This window comes from Cnephaeus nilssonii (genome assembly GCF_951640355.1).
Source record: "Cnephaeus nilssonii genome assembly, chromosome: 9".
NCBI lineage: Eukaryota > Metazoa > Chordata > Mammalia > Chiroptera > Vespertilionidae > Cnephaeus > Cnephaeus nilssonii.
The window spans coordinates 65,297,295-65,310,855 of NC_137080.1; the positions used below are offsets into that span (position 1 = coordinate 65,297,295).

The window sequence follows — 13,561 nt, forward strand, 5'->3', positions numbered from 1 at the left end:
ACAGTTGGAACAATTGGATCTCCATATGCAAAAAACAAAAAGAACTTCAGTTAGTCTCTCATATTATATATACAGATTAGCTCAAAATAGATAATAATCTAGCCCCCCTGGTGTAGCTCAGTGGTTGAGCATCAACCTATGAATCAAGAGGTCACGGTTCAACTCCCAGTCAGGGCACATGCCTGGGTTGCAGGCTCAATATCCAGTGGGAGGGGCGTGCAGGAGGCAGCCTATGGATGATTCTCTCTAATCATTGATGTTTCTATCTCTCTCCCTCTCCTTTCCTCTCTGAAATCAATAAAAATATTTTATACAAACATCATAATCTAAATATAAAACCTAAGACTATAATACTTCTAGAAAGGAGTAGAAAACCCCTGTGACTTGGGTTAAGCAAAGATATTTTAGCTATCACACCAAAAGCATGATCCATGAAAGAACAAATTGATGTATTGGCGTTCATCAACATTAAAAGCTTCTGTTCTTCAAAAGACACTATTATGAGACTGAAAAGATGAGCCACAGACTGGGAGAAAATACTTATAATCATGTATTTGGAGAGGATTTGTGTGCAGGTATGCAGAATATATTTTTTTAAACTCTCAAAACTCAGCAGTAAGGAGTTTTTTTAAATAGGCAAAATATTGAAACAAATATTTTATCAAAGAAGTGATGCAGGTGGCATATAAGCACATGAAAAAAACACTAAACATAATTAATCATTAGAAAAATACAAATTAAAACCACAGTGAGCTACTACTAAAACCTACTAGAATGGCTAAAATTAACACCATACCAAAAGTTGGTAAGGATGTGGAGTAACTGGAAGTCTCAATACAGTGCTGGTGGGAATGTCAAATGGCACAACCATTTGGAAATAAGTTGACAGTTTATTAAAAAGTTAAATGTATAGCTACCATGTAATCCAGCCATTCTACTCTTAGGTGTGTATCAGGAAAAAAATGAAGTCCACAGTATTATAGCAACTTCATCTATACTAGCCAAAAGCTTAACACAACTGAAGTGTCCCTCAATAAGCAAATGGATTTAAAAAATCAAAAACAAAAAACAAACTGTGGCACATCCATACAGTAGAATGCGATTTGGCAATATAAAGGAATGAACTATGAATACACATTACAGCATGGGTGAATAACAATATATAATCTTTAAAAAGTATACTCTGTATGGTTCCATTCCTATAAAATTCTATGAAACGCAAACTAATGTATAGTTATAGAGATTAGCCCTGGCTGGTGTTGCTCAGTGGTTGAGCATCAACCCATGAACCAGGAGGTCATGGTTCGATTCCCGGTCAGGGCGCATGCCAAGGTTGCAGGTTCAATCCCCGGTATGGGGCGTGCAGGAGGCAGCTGGGGCGTGCAGGAGGCAGTTGACTCTCTCTCATCATCAATGTTTCTGTCTCTCTCTCTCTCACTTTCTCTCTGAAATCAATAAAAATATATATTTTTTTAGAAAAAGAAAGGGATGGATTAAAATAAGAGCACAAAGAAACAGGAGATGATGGAGATGCTTATTATCTTCCTTGTGATAGCTACATACATGTGTCCCAGTGTATCAAATTTTACCTTTTAAAAAATGCATTTTATTCTTCCAGGGGCCCCCAAGACCACCCATATTAAATGACTGACTAGGACTCCTAGCACTCAGCATATAGTTAGTTGTACAGTAAGTTCTCACTTAACATCATTGATAGGTTCTGTGACTCAGCAAAATTATGTATAACAAAACCATTTTACCATAGGCTAGTTAATATAAATAAGAGGTAAGTTCCTACAGAATCTCATCAAAGTTATAATCAAGCCACGTTGAACAAAATGACATTATTTGAGGACTTGTGGCTAAGACTTATTACAGTGACACAATAAAGATGCACCTGTCCGGGAAGGGCCCGGAGGACTCCAGGTGCAGGCTTCCATATTCTCTCCCTCCCATGAAGGCTCACGGGGAGCACGCCTTCCCTCCAGCAAAGACGTAACCACAGTACATAGTGTTCACGCTCTGGGAAACCCATGCCAGGATCAGAGTTTTTATTGGAGTCTGGTCACCAATATGTCAGATCCCCAAAGGAAAGCAGGTGCGTGGTACCCCAGGCAGGCAAACAACCTTATCAGGGTTTGGTTTATTTCAAGCCAGGTTTTCAGATGCCAGCTGAGGGTCAGCCTTGTGTGCAGGCCTTTCTAAAGAGAACAGTGTCAGGACTGTTCATGCTGTTCTGCAGCCAATTGTACTTCCGTAGATCTTTCTTTTTGTTGTTTTTCTTTATTTAAATTATTTTTAATTTTTCAATTATAGTGACATACAATATCAGTTTCAGGTGTACCCCTCCAGTGATTAGACATTATGTAATTTACTAAGTGATCATCCCAAGAAATCTTGCATGCATCTGACAGCATACATAGTTATTAGAATATTATTGACTATATTCCCTATGCTGTACTTCATATCCCCATGACAATTCTGTAACAACCAATTTGTACTTCTTAAATCCTTCATCTTTTTCACTCGTCTCCCCCACCCCACTCCCATCTGGAAACCATCAAAATGTTCTCTATAACTATGAGTCTGTTTCTGTTCTTCTTATTCATTTATTGGGGGTGTTTTTAGATTCAATTATTGATAGATATGTATTTATTGCCAGTTTATTGTTCATATTTTTATCTGTTTTTTTCCTTTTTCTTAAAGAAGACCTTTTAACATTTCATGTAATACTGGTTTGGTGGTGATGAACTCTTTTAGCTTTTTCTTATCTGTGAAGCTCTTTATCTGAGCTTCATCTAAATCAGCAGTCGCCAACCTTTCAGACCTCACGGACCACCAGTGGACCACCGGTTGGTGACTGCTGATCTAAATGATAGCTTTGCTGGGTAGAGTAATCTTGGTTGTAGGTCCTTGCTTTTTATCACTTTGAATATTTCTTGCCACTCCCTTCTGGCCTGCACAGTGTCTGTTGAGAAATCAGCTGACAGTCTATGGGAGCTCCGTAGTAGGTAACTGTTTTTCTCTTTCTGCTTTTAAGATTCTCTTTGTCTTTAACCTTTGGCGTTGTAATTATGATGTGTTTTGGTGTGGGCCTCTTTGGGTTCATCTTGTTTGGGACTCTCTGCACTTCCTGGACTAGGTCTGTTTCCTTCACCAGATTAGGGAGGTTTTCTGTCATTACTTGTTCAAATCGATTGTCAGTTTCTTGCTTTCCCTTCCCCTTCCAGCACCCCCATGTGACAGACATTGGTACGCTTGAGGTTGTCCCAGAGGCTCTTCATATTTCTGGATTCTTTTTTCCTTTTGCTCAGCTGATTGAGTGTTTTTTTGCTTCCTTATCTTCCAAATCACTGATTTGATTCACGGCTTCATCTACTGTTGATACCTTGTAGTATATTAGTATATTCTTCATTTCAGTTAGTGTATCCATTATTATACCTCAGTAGAACTTTTAAAAAATCATCATATGTGTCAGTATGAGCTAGTACAGGCAACAGTGATTAATTTATTGGAAAAGGGGTAGACGTAAAAAGGAGTAATTTCAGGTTTGGGGAAGCGCAACATAGTGAGATCTTCATTACTTGGTGCACTTCGTGCCCTTAAGTCTTCTCGTTGGAATGAGGTGGGATATTAATAAATGAGTCAAGTTGAGATGTTTGGCAAATGGGAGCATCTAATTATTTTTAATCTTTAATAATTTGACTTCTCATTTGAATTGCATTTGAAAATCTTTCCCAAATATATAATTTTTTTTCCTTTATAAAAAAAAATCCTTGATTGATAATCATTATTTTAGCCATTGGTTACTGATCATGACCCAGTTCTATAGCAAATGAAAGGTAAAGTATTGGTGTTGAGATTATAATTACCTTAACAACAGCACTACCTCACCCAGGTAAGAGGGTGAGTGGAGCTGGAACCCAGCGGATACTTTGATGGCTGGGCCCGTAAGCCATGGACCCAGTGTGGAGTGTGTCTGCCCAAGAAAGCGGCACCTTTTTCTAATTTGCCTAAGGTGCCATGTGGGCTGACTCTGGCTCTGCTTAACACCTGTCCGGGAAGATGGTGGTGTGTTTTTTCCCCAAAATGCTGCCTGGTATCATTGAGCTTCTTGTGAGTGTGTCTTTCCCCTTAAAGAATTCCCAACAAAAGAATTTCAGTTGAGGGTTGTCTTTAACCAGAACTCCGCTAGGTACAACAGGGTGTATTGGGAGAGGACCAGCTACTTCAGCTGCCTTTTCTTCTATAATTTGGCCCCGTTGCCGTAGAAAGACAGGCAAATTTACATATGTTTTTCTTTTGTCTCCCAGGAGGATGCCTGGTGTCTGTTCTGTATTTGGTTCCCATTATTAATGTCGCCAGCCAAGGTTTCTGTGTCCATAGCAATAAAGAATTCAGAGAAAGGCAACGCCAATGGCTCCTCTGAGTCAAATGCTTGCTGTCACTGAGTAATAAAGTTTCCTAAAGAGGAACTAAAGCTCCTCACTTCCAAAGATACACTTGTTTAAAAGATCCACCTTAGGAGCAAATAGGAAATATTTGATAGTCACAATGTGGCTTCCAATAAGTGATGTTCAGATAGTGACATCCACTTCAGTCCTCTCCACCCCGCCTGAGCCGGAGGCTTAGTTTATGACAGAGTGAGTGCACAGTCGCTGGTGCTGGGTAGACAAACAGGAATTGGGTAGCAATCCGACAGCAGAAGGGTTCTGTTTGGAAGCGTTCAACTTTTGGGAATCGCCATCCTCCCACCCCTTCGCATTTCTTCTGCCAGGCTCACCTTCTTTCCCTCCCTCCAAGTTCTTTTCCCTGAAGAAACTTAAACCAACTCTCTCTCCCCTTTTTATAGATGCGAACCACACGCAAGGTCTCTGTCTGGCCAGTGGGCCTGGTTGGCGGGCGACGCTATGAACGTCCGTTGGTGGAAAACGGCAAAGTCGTTGGCTGGTACACCGGCTGGAGAGCAGACAGGCCTTTTGCCATCGACATGGCAGGTGAGGAGTGTGGATGACATTTGCGTCTGCTCGGTTGTTCTCACGGATGTTCCCAGTGTCACAGGGCACTAGGCGAAGGAAACTTTAAAAGACCCCTTGGGTGAAAACTCTGATCTTAACATACGCAGCAGATTCGCTCTGTAAACCTTCAAAACAGGCCCTTTGGTTCATTCAAGTGGAAATTTATTGTGGGGGTGACTAGAAAATGCTCGTTCCGTTCCATTTTGGCACTTGTCTGTGCGGCCACCCTTTTATCCAACAAATGTTGATGTGCCAGCTGCAGAGTTGGGCTTTGGGAGTCAGTGGTGAGAACTGGCCCTGGCCTTACGTTTTGGTACCTCTCTCCAGAGGTCCGCTTGTTACACTAACTCACACGCTTATGGATATATTTAATAGTGATATGTGTAAGGTTCAAGGGGCAGGAAACGGGAGTCGGAGACCAAGACATGTTAAAGAGGAGGTTTATTCCGCACTAACGAGCGAGATTCATTACATTACGGAGGAGGTAGAGAAACCAGGATTAGAGGAGGGGGAGGAGAAGAAGGAGGGACCCAACTGGCTAACTCGCAGATGGAGAGAGAACAGCAACACATGGAGCGGTGAAGACGCCTTTTGAGGGGAGGAACAGAAAGGGGTGGGCCCCAGGGCACTCGGCATCCGCTGATTGGTGGTTCAATGTCTCCGGGATGTCCCGGGGGCAGACACCGGTTACATCATAACTCCGCCCACCAGTTGGGGGGAGGATCTATCAATATGAGTTTGACAAGCTAATCAGTTTAATGCTTATTGATAAATTTTGTACTTCTTGATACATTTAATAACTAATATATAAAATCAGGGTTACTCATTTTTCAAGCATTTATTCATTTTGAATATATCAAAGTTTTTTCTTTTTTAACCAAACAATTGAATTAAGTAAGACCCTGTAACAGACCACAGATTCTAAAATGCTACTTTATCATAAAGTGACTCATTTTCTGTGGGTTGTATAAAATGATGCCTGTGATAACTGTGGAACGATGCAGTTTGAAACATGAGGCTTAGAGGCAAAAAAAATAACCAACATCTATAACCTCGAAGACAAAGGCAGAAAAGCTTCAAAATTGATGTCATCAATCTTCAGCTCTGAAAAACGGCTCTGTCTGTCAGCCTGTGCTTGGCCAATCTTTTGTGTATATTTCCCTTCTGCCGTCAGAATCTCTATGCTCAGAATTCTGATGGAGTGACGACTGTGTTCTAAACTGGATTCATCACTTTTATTCTGACAATACTAGAAATTGGAGGAAGCAAGTTTATGAAGAATATCAGGAGCGTGAGCTGTTGGATGCTCTTGTGGATGGCAGTGTGGCGGCTCTGTCGCACTGCATCATGGGAAAGACGAACTGGTATATTTACTCAGTGTTTAACAAACATTTCCTGAGTGCCAGTTTTTGGAGACTATGTGTCATTGTGTCTAACTCCAAGGACAGTCTAGATCTCTTACCCTCTCCCAGGCGCCCCTCTCTCCTTCCTGACTTCTCCATCCCTCTTCTAACCAGCCTTATGCTTTGGTCTTCAGTTCTTGTAGCCAAAGAGCGGAGTTGGCATCTCAACCAAAGCATTTACCTGAAGGCAGACAGAGAGGTAGGTCAGCCATACTTGGAAGGTCCTGGGGCTTCTCAGAAGAGGCCTTTCCTCAATCAAGTCTAAGTCTGTGGCTCTGAAAATATAAGGCTGACCATAATGTGTCTTGGGAGAATCTGGCTTTTTGCTGATCGGACATGTATGTAACCTTGGACAGAAAACTTGGAGGTCATTAGACATATTCTGTCGCTTCCTGGGACTTAACTTTCCTCACGTGTAGAAGGAAGCAGTGGCATGGATGGCCACTGAGGTCTCCTCTGATGCATTCTCTCTTCCTGGCTTCCCACCTTGGGTCCCTGGATTCTGAGTGAGGATAGATTTTGGTGCTTACCTTCCTCAGAGCCTTGCTTCAACTCAAACTTCCCAGGCACGTTTCCTTACACACAGGGTCTCTGCCCATGACCCTGCAAAGTAACTTCAAGGTCAGGGCAACTTGGATGGGTCTTCTTGGATTTTGTTGTATGAACTTTACGTAGAGGATTAAGTATCCAAGAAACCCATTGAAAATTTTGCATTGATTCCCCCCAGAGTTTGTATCCAAATAGAGATAACTAAAATTCAAGAAAGGCACGTGGGTTTTGTGCGTTTTGCCTGGCCTGTGACAAATTATCCGATGCTCTTTCACTGCCAGATTCTCTGGGGAACTTTTCTCCACAACATGGCTGATGTTTGGATTTTTCCAAACATTTCAGTATATTTTCAAAGCATAATATAAAATATATTATAAAATACGAATGATTTGCTCTTTTGTATTAATTATCCTAGTTTTAAAGTAGGAATAAATAAGAAAACAACTTTTGTCACACTAAATTATTTTCTTCACTTCACACAGAAACATGCTCTTTTTGCAAATTACTTTTCAGTAAATTATTGATATTTTTGGAAGCCTTAAAATGAGAGTAATTTGGTTGATGAGATAATGAATGATTCTGATTTTGAGGCAGTTCTGATTCTGCATCTTGATAATTCACAGCTTTGTTTAGATTCCACGTAAGATTCATTTATTCTCCGTGAGAAGAAGGCAAAGACCTTTTGGACCTTCATGTACAAAGGGCACCTCCCACCCCGTTGTCAGGTTACGTGGGCAAACACACCCACGATGTCTGGAAGGAGAGGTTGAAGCTGGAAGGCCACTGCGCTGCCCCGCCCAGGACAGCCGAGGAGGCTGCTTGGAAAAGGGTCTGAGAGGGTCGGTCTCTCTCTCTCTCTCTCTCTCTCTCTCTCTCTCTCTCTCTCTCGGATTTCCACAAGCTGATTAAGAAACAGGAAGCATAAAGAACCAAAATGTTAGCCTTTCCACAGCTGTCTTGCCTTTGGGGGTTGAGCACACTCAGTAAAAGCCCCTCAGGGTCTGTCCTGTTTGTACCTCTCTGAAGTCACAGCCTAGCCCGTCACTAGAAGCTCATTTGAGTGTAAGATATCGCGACTGAAACGTTCCATGTCATTCATAGGGTTGGACTCTGTGTCTGCATTTGGCCATATGGGACTTTGCAGAGGCTACTTTTGCTATCAGACGAGGAAACATTGTTCGGAAATGATCCTGTATGCACAATGTTAGTGGCACAAATCGAGATTATTTCTGTTGCACTGGGGGAAGTTTTTCTAAAAGCTTTCTAATGATTACTGCAAAAAAGAATTAAGACACCCCGTCCACACGGCGGAAAGAAGCCTCGGAGGCAGCCCCTGCCCTGGCAGCAGCGTGCAGCTGGCTTTGGCAGCTGGGCGATGGCCGCTCTGCCAAGCCGGTGAGGCCGGGAATGTGTCCACGAGTCTGTGCCTCGGGCTTCAGTGCCTGCACCTCGGGCATCTGCCCACGAACTGGTTCTTGTTGCCTAAAAGAAGGGCAGTCCACACAGAGTTTTCAGCTCGGTTTTGAGGTCAGGGTGTTGCTTTGAAGTGACAGGCTCACTGTGGCCACTTCTAGGGAGGTGTGAGTAGGAATCATGACTTGAAAGAACGGAGCTTAAAGTAATTTTCAGCCTCACCGGGAGGCGTGGATTTGTTCAGATGCAGAACTGAAGGCTGAGGTATTTATTTTGAATTCTCAACATTTGCATGCACCTTTTTCTTAACTCTAGGAGGTGGCAGGCAGGGCCTGTGCCCCTCTAATGACAGTATGTACAGCTTCCAGTTGAGTGCCTGGCACCCATACGGCCTGTGTTCCTGTAGAAATCCAACTGGGCATACGAACTGCAGTACAAGACTAATGACGTGACAATCGGCTGCTAAAACACCCAGAGTTAACGCAGACCCCACTAGTTAGAGGGTTTGGTCCCCAGCAAGGCTGCCTTTACTTCAGACCAGCCACACTGTGGGGGACCCAGGCCACCTGTATTTCTTGACAAATTTACTATTAATTTGATGTTTCCCACAACCCTCTGAGGGAAACATACATTACAAGGGCTCACAGAACTCAGGATAGCTCTCTACTTATTTGTTTCTACTAGTAAAACACAAATGAGGGCCAATCCAATGAAAGACACACGGGGCGAGGTCTGGGGGAGAACCCAGGTTCCTGTGCCTTTTTCTCATGGAATCGGGATGCATCGCTCTCCCAGCACCTGCAAGGTCCACTGACCTCTGGTGTTAAGAGGTTTTATTGGGGTTTCCCTACGTAGGCACAGTTGATTAAATCAGTGGCCTTGTGATTGAGCTCAGTCTCCAGCTTCCATCCCCAGAGGTGGGGGTGGCCCAGGGTTCCTGCCTCTGATCATGTGGCTGGTTTTGTGGTAACCAGCCCCATCCTGAAACCATCAAAGTGAATAAAGTCACTCCTGTCTCTCAGGAAATTCTAAGGGTTTTTGCAAGCTCCTTGTCAAGAACCTGGCACAAAGATCAGACGAATTTTTTATTATACCAGAGGCTCAGTAACGGGTAACTTTCCGCTCGTAAGCAAGAGTGTCTCCTGCACCTTGTTTTGCGAGTACTTCTATTCCCCAAAGCAAAGGGGACATTGAAGTGACGTCTCAGGGTCACTTTGAGCATTGTCCATGGGCTGTTTCATAACTCATAATAATGAGACATTGTAAAGCAAGCAGGTCAAACTCATGGGCCATGTGCCACATGTGGCCCACAACAAATATTTTTGCAGCCCAGCCAATATAACGGTATGTAAGAAACGTTTTAATAAAAATTTCATAACTTAATTTTTACAATATCCTGTCATACATAATTATTAATAATGAACTACAATGTTTGTTAATGACTGATTACTATAATTTTGTTGCATTCATTTCCCTTACACCCCTTGCAAGCCAGGTGCACCATTTCTCTCCACTATTTTTTTTTTTTTAATTTCTTTATTGATTAAGGTGTCACATATTTGTCCTCATCCCCCCATTCCCATCCCACACCCCTCCCCTTGGATGCCCCAACCCTCTGTTGAACTTAAGCATTGGTTAGGCTCATATGCATGCACACAAGACCTTTGGTTGATCTCTCCCCCCTCCCCCCACCCTCCCCTATCCTCCCTCTGAGGCCCGATAGTCCGATCGATGCCTCCTTGTTTCTGGTTCTGTTCTTGTTCATCAGTCTATGTTGTTCATCATTTCCCCTAGATGAGCGAAATCATGTGTCACTATAGATATACTTATAAGAATTGAATGTGCGACGAGCAATAATAGTTATGCTGACAGGCAAATGAATCAGTCTGTAGTGAGTTTCTTTCTGGACCAACAGTTCTTTTGAGACCCAATGTCAATGTCCACCGGTTCCCTATGAGTACATGTCGGCACTGACCCCTCGGCTCTGGATGGTGGACAAATGGTGGTAATGCAGGTCCGACTCCCTCTGGTTTGGTCTCGGCTGGACCCAGGGGCACTGCTTCACCCGGATCCAGGGGCCCGCGGCCTCGCCCGGACCCGGGGCCCAGGGCTCACCCGGATCCAGGGGCCCGCGGCCTCGCCCGGACCCGGGGCCCAGGGCTCACCCGGATCCAGGGGCCCGCGGCCTCGCCCGGACCCGGGGCCCAGGGCTCACCCGGATCCAGGGGCCCGCGGCCTCGCCCGGACCCGGGGCCCAGGGCTCACCCGGATCCAGGGGCCCGCGGCCTCGCCCGGACCCGGGGCCCAGGGCTCACCCGGATCCAGGGGCCCGCGGCCTCGCCCGGACCCGGGGCCCAGGGCTCACCCGGATCCAGGGGCCCGCGGCCTCGCCCGGACCCGGGGCCCAGGGCTCACCCGGATCCAGGGGCACACGGCCTCGCCCAGACCCAGGATTCAGCCTCACCCGGACCCAGGGGCGCACGGCCTCGCCCAGACCCAGGATTCAGCCTCACCCGGACCCAGGGGCGCATGGCCTCGCCCGGACCCAGGGGCACGTGGCCTCACCCGGACCCGGGGCCCAGCCTCACCCTGACCCAGTTCCCAGCCTCACCCAGACCCAGGGGCACGCGGCTTCACCCGGATCCGGGACCCAGCGGGGTTTCGTCTTCTTGATCCCAATTCCTGTTGGTCAATTCCCTCTCAGCAATTCCTTCGGCCATTTTCTCAGAGTTCCAGGGCAGCCACCGCAGAACTCGTTGGGCAGCGGGCTCGGCGAAGCTCCGGTGTGCCCGGTGCGCGGCGGCGGGCTGGTCCGGGGTGGCTGCGTCGGCCCTTGGGTCTGCAGCGGTGGCCGGTCGCCGAGCGTGCGCACCTGGCCGCTTCCGGGGTGTTGAGATTCTTGAAGGACTCGGAGGTCAGCAAGCGCGTAGTCTCCCGCCCCATGTCTCCCAGGGGCTCGTCTGTCCGTGCTCGGCAGCGAGTGAAGCCTTCCCCTCAGCCGGAGACCGCTGGGGGAACTGCACCGAGCACGTTCCAGGCCGCCCTTGTGTCGCCTGAGCCGTAGTTTTTAAAGTGTGGTCTTTGGGTCACCGGCATCAGCTTCATCCCGCGTACCCCTCTCTTTTATTCTAGTTGTATAGCATCCGCTCAGTTAGCCCTCCGGTGGTTCTGGATGGTGTCTGCTCTGCTCTCCCGTCGTAGTCTCAAAACCGTTGTGGTAGGCAGCAATCAGGCTTCTGCCCTATGCCTCCATCTTGGTCCTTGTTTGTATAGTTAAGTCTTGATTGTTGTTGGTGTCACTGGGAGGAATTGTCCTCCAGGCCTATTGGCCGTGTGGACCCTCTGTGTCTATAAAGGAAGAGTTGCTGTGCGGAAGACACGCCTATGTGCCGGGTCTTGGTGCAGCAAGGCTTCGGCGCTCACTGCGTCTGCCTCTTGAATGTGTCCCTTATGGGAGTGGTCGAAGTCTGGTGTCATCTCACACCGACCACTAGATGCCCTCATTTCTGGGTCTCCAATGTAGTGTAGGTCAGCTACTGCCTGTGGCCCCTCAGCAGGAATTACAGCATCCCTTATATTCGTGACCTGTTTCGGTGCCTTCCCCTTTTGGCTGCCTCCCTATCGCTCAGCTTCCCCAGTCTCCCTAGGTGATCGCTCTTGATATCCCCCTTTGTGGGCTGAGTGCAAAGTCTTGGTGTTGTTAAGCCTTGATTGCTGTTGGTACACTGGGAGGATGTGACCTCCAGCCCAATTGGCTGTGAGGATCAGCTGTGTCTATGCCGGGAGACAGCCCCATTCAACTAGACTTGCAAAATTGTAAAAGCCTCTGTGTTCAGCTTGGATGGGGCGGAGTTACAGGGCGGAGCCTACCGCCTTGGCTTCCTGTCAGCCCCGCCCTATGAGGTTCCTGTGTCCCTCCGTACTCCCAGCAAACACCTCTGAGAGAAAAGTGCCCTGGAGTTTCGCGCGCTGCCAAACAGTCTAGTCTCTCCCCCAATGAATCTGGATTCCCAGATTCTCTCCCGGAACTGGGTCTCCGTGTAGTCAGAATTGGGGCTCACCTCAGTCTGGCGCTTTTGTCTCCTTCCCTCCAGGGCGACTCAGCGGCACAGTCAACAGCCCATCCTCCGCGCACAATCCCGTGCGCGCCTCCGGTGCTCTGCTCTTCACCGCCTCTCTGCATCTCTGCCCCACAGCCCAGCTTTCCCCAGTATGAGCCTGGCTTCCCCGGGTCTTTCCCGGAACTGGGGTTCAGTGCAGTTGGAACTAGGGGTTCAGCACAGTCCGGAGCTTTTGTCTCCTTCCCGCTAGGGCAATCCAGCGGCACAGGCAACAGACCCTCCTCTGCGCGCATTCCCGTGCGCGGCTCCGGCGCAGCTCCTCTGTGTCTCCGTCCCACAGCTCAGACTCCCCCAGCATGAGCCCGGCTTCCCAGGGTTTCGCCGGTAAATGGGGTTCAGTGCAGTCGGAGCTGGGGTTCAGCACAATCTGGCGCTTTTATCTCCTTCCCGCCAGAGAACGCCAGCCAGGCCGTCAGCCGCCCCTTCCTCTCCGGGTCCGTCTTTCCCGCACGCGCGCGGGCTCGTGTCTCCGCCTGTGTCTCCATACCTCAAGCTTTTACGGCTTCTCTGATTTTCCTTGTGGTTTTCTTTTTCCTTCTAATTGTGGGCATTTCAGTCAGCCAGCTTTCCTGTGGTTCTGGATGATGTCCGTTTTGACTTTTAGTTGTGTTTTTGATATTGTTGTGCCCGGCTGTAGGTTAGGTGTTTTACCTATGCCGCCATCTTGGTTTGACTTCTCTCTCCACTATTAGCAGCAAGTATTTTAGCAGCCAATTGCCAGGTCATTAGTCTTGGACTGACTTGTTTGGTGTGCGCAACAGGAAATATTTTGCTTTCGGAGAATTAAAAAAATGGGTTTATTTGCAATATGCTTATTAATTTGTGCAGTTATTCAGTGTCTGATAAGTTAATGTTACAGACAAAATATTATTTTTTATTAAAATATTCTATCTTTTTATGTTAACAATGACTCATTTATTTCAGCCCTTTGTATTCAGCATGTCTCTATCAAAATAAACCTACGATTCTATGAAAATTGAAGCTTTTGTTGTTTTGCGGCCCACATAAACTTAAACCTTGTTTATTTGGCCCGTGTTAACCTTTGAGTTTGACATGC

General features: G+C 46.5%; 1 protein-coding gene across 1 annotated transcript in view; it reads left to right on the forward strand.

Moving 5' to 3' along the window:
• Positions 1–13,561, forward strand: part of B3GAT2 (beta-1,3-glucuronyltransferase 2) — a gene marked incomplete at its 5' end in the record, with an annotated part of 65,838 nt that overhangs the window by 29,250 nt on the left and 23,027 nt on the right. The window contains one exon of the mRNA XM_079780967.1: positions 4,853–4,997. Coding sequence (XP_079637093.1) covers positions 4,853–4,997 — 145 coding nt within the window. The remainder of the gene's footprint in view (positions 1–4,852; positions 4,998–13,561) is intronic.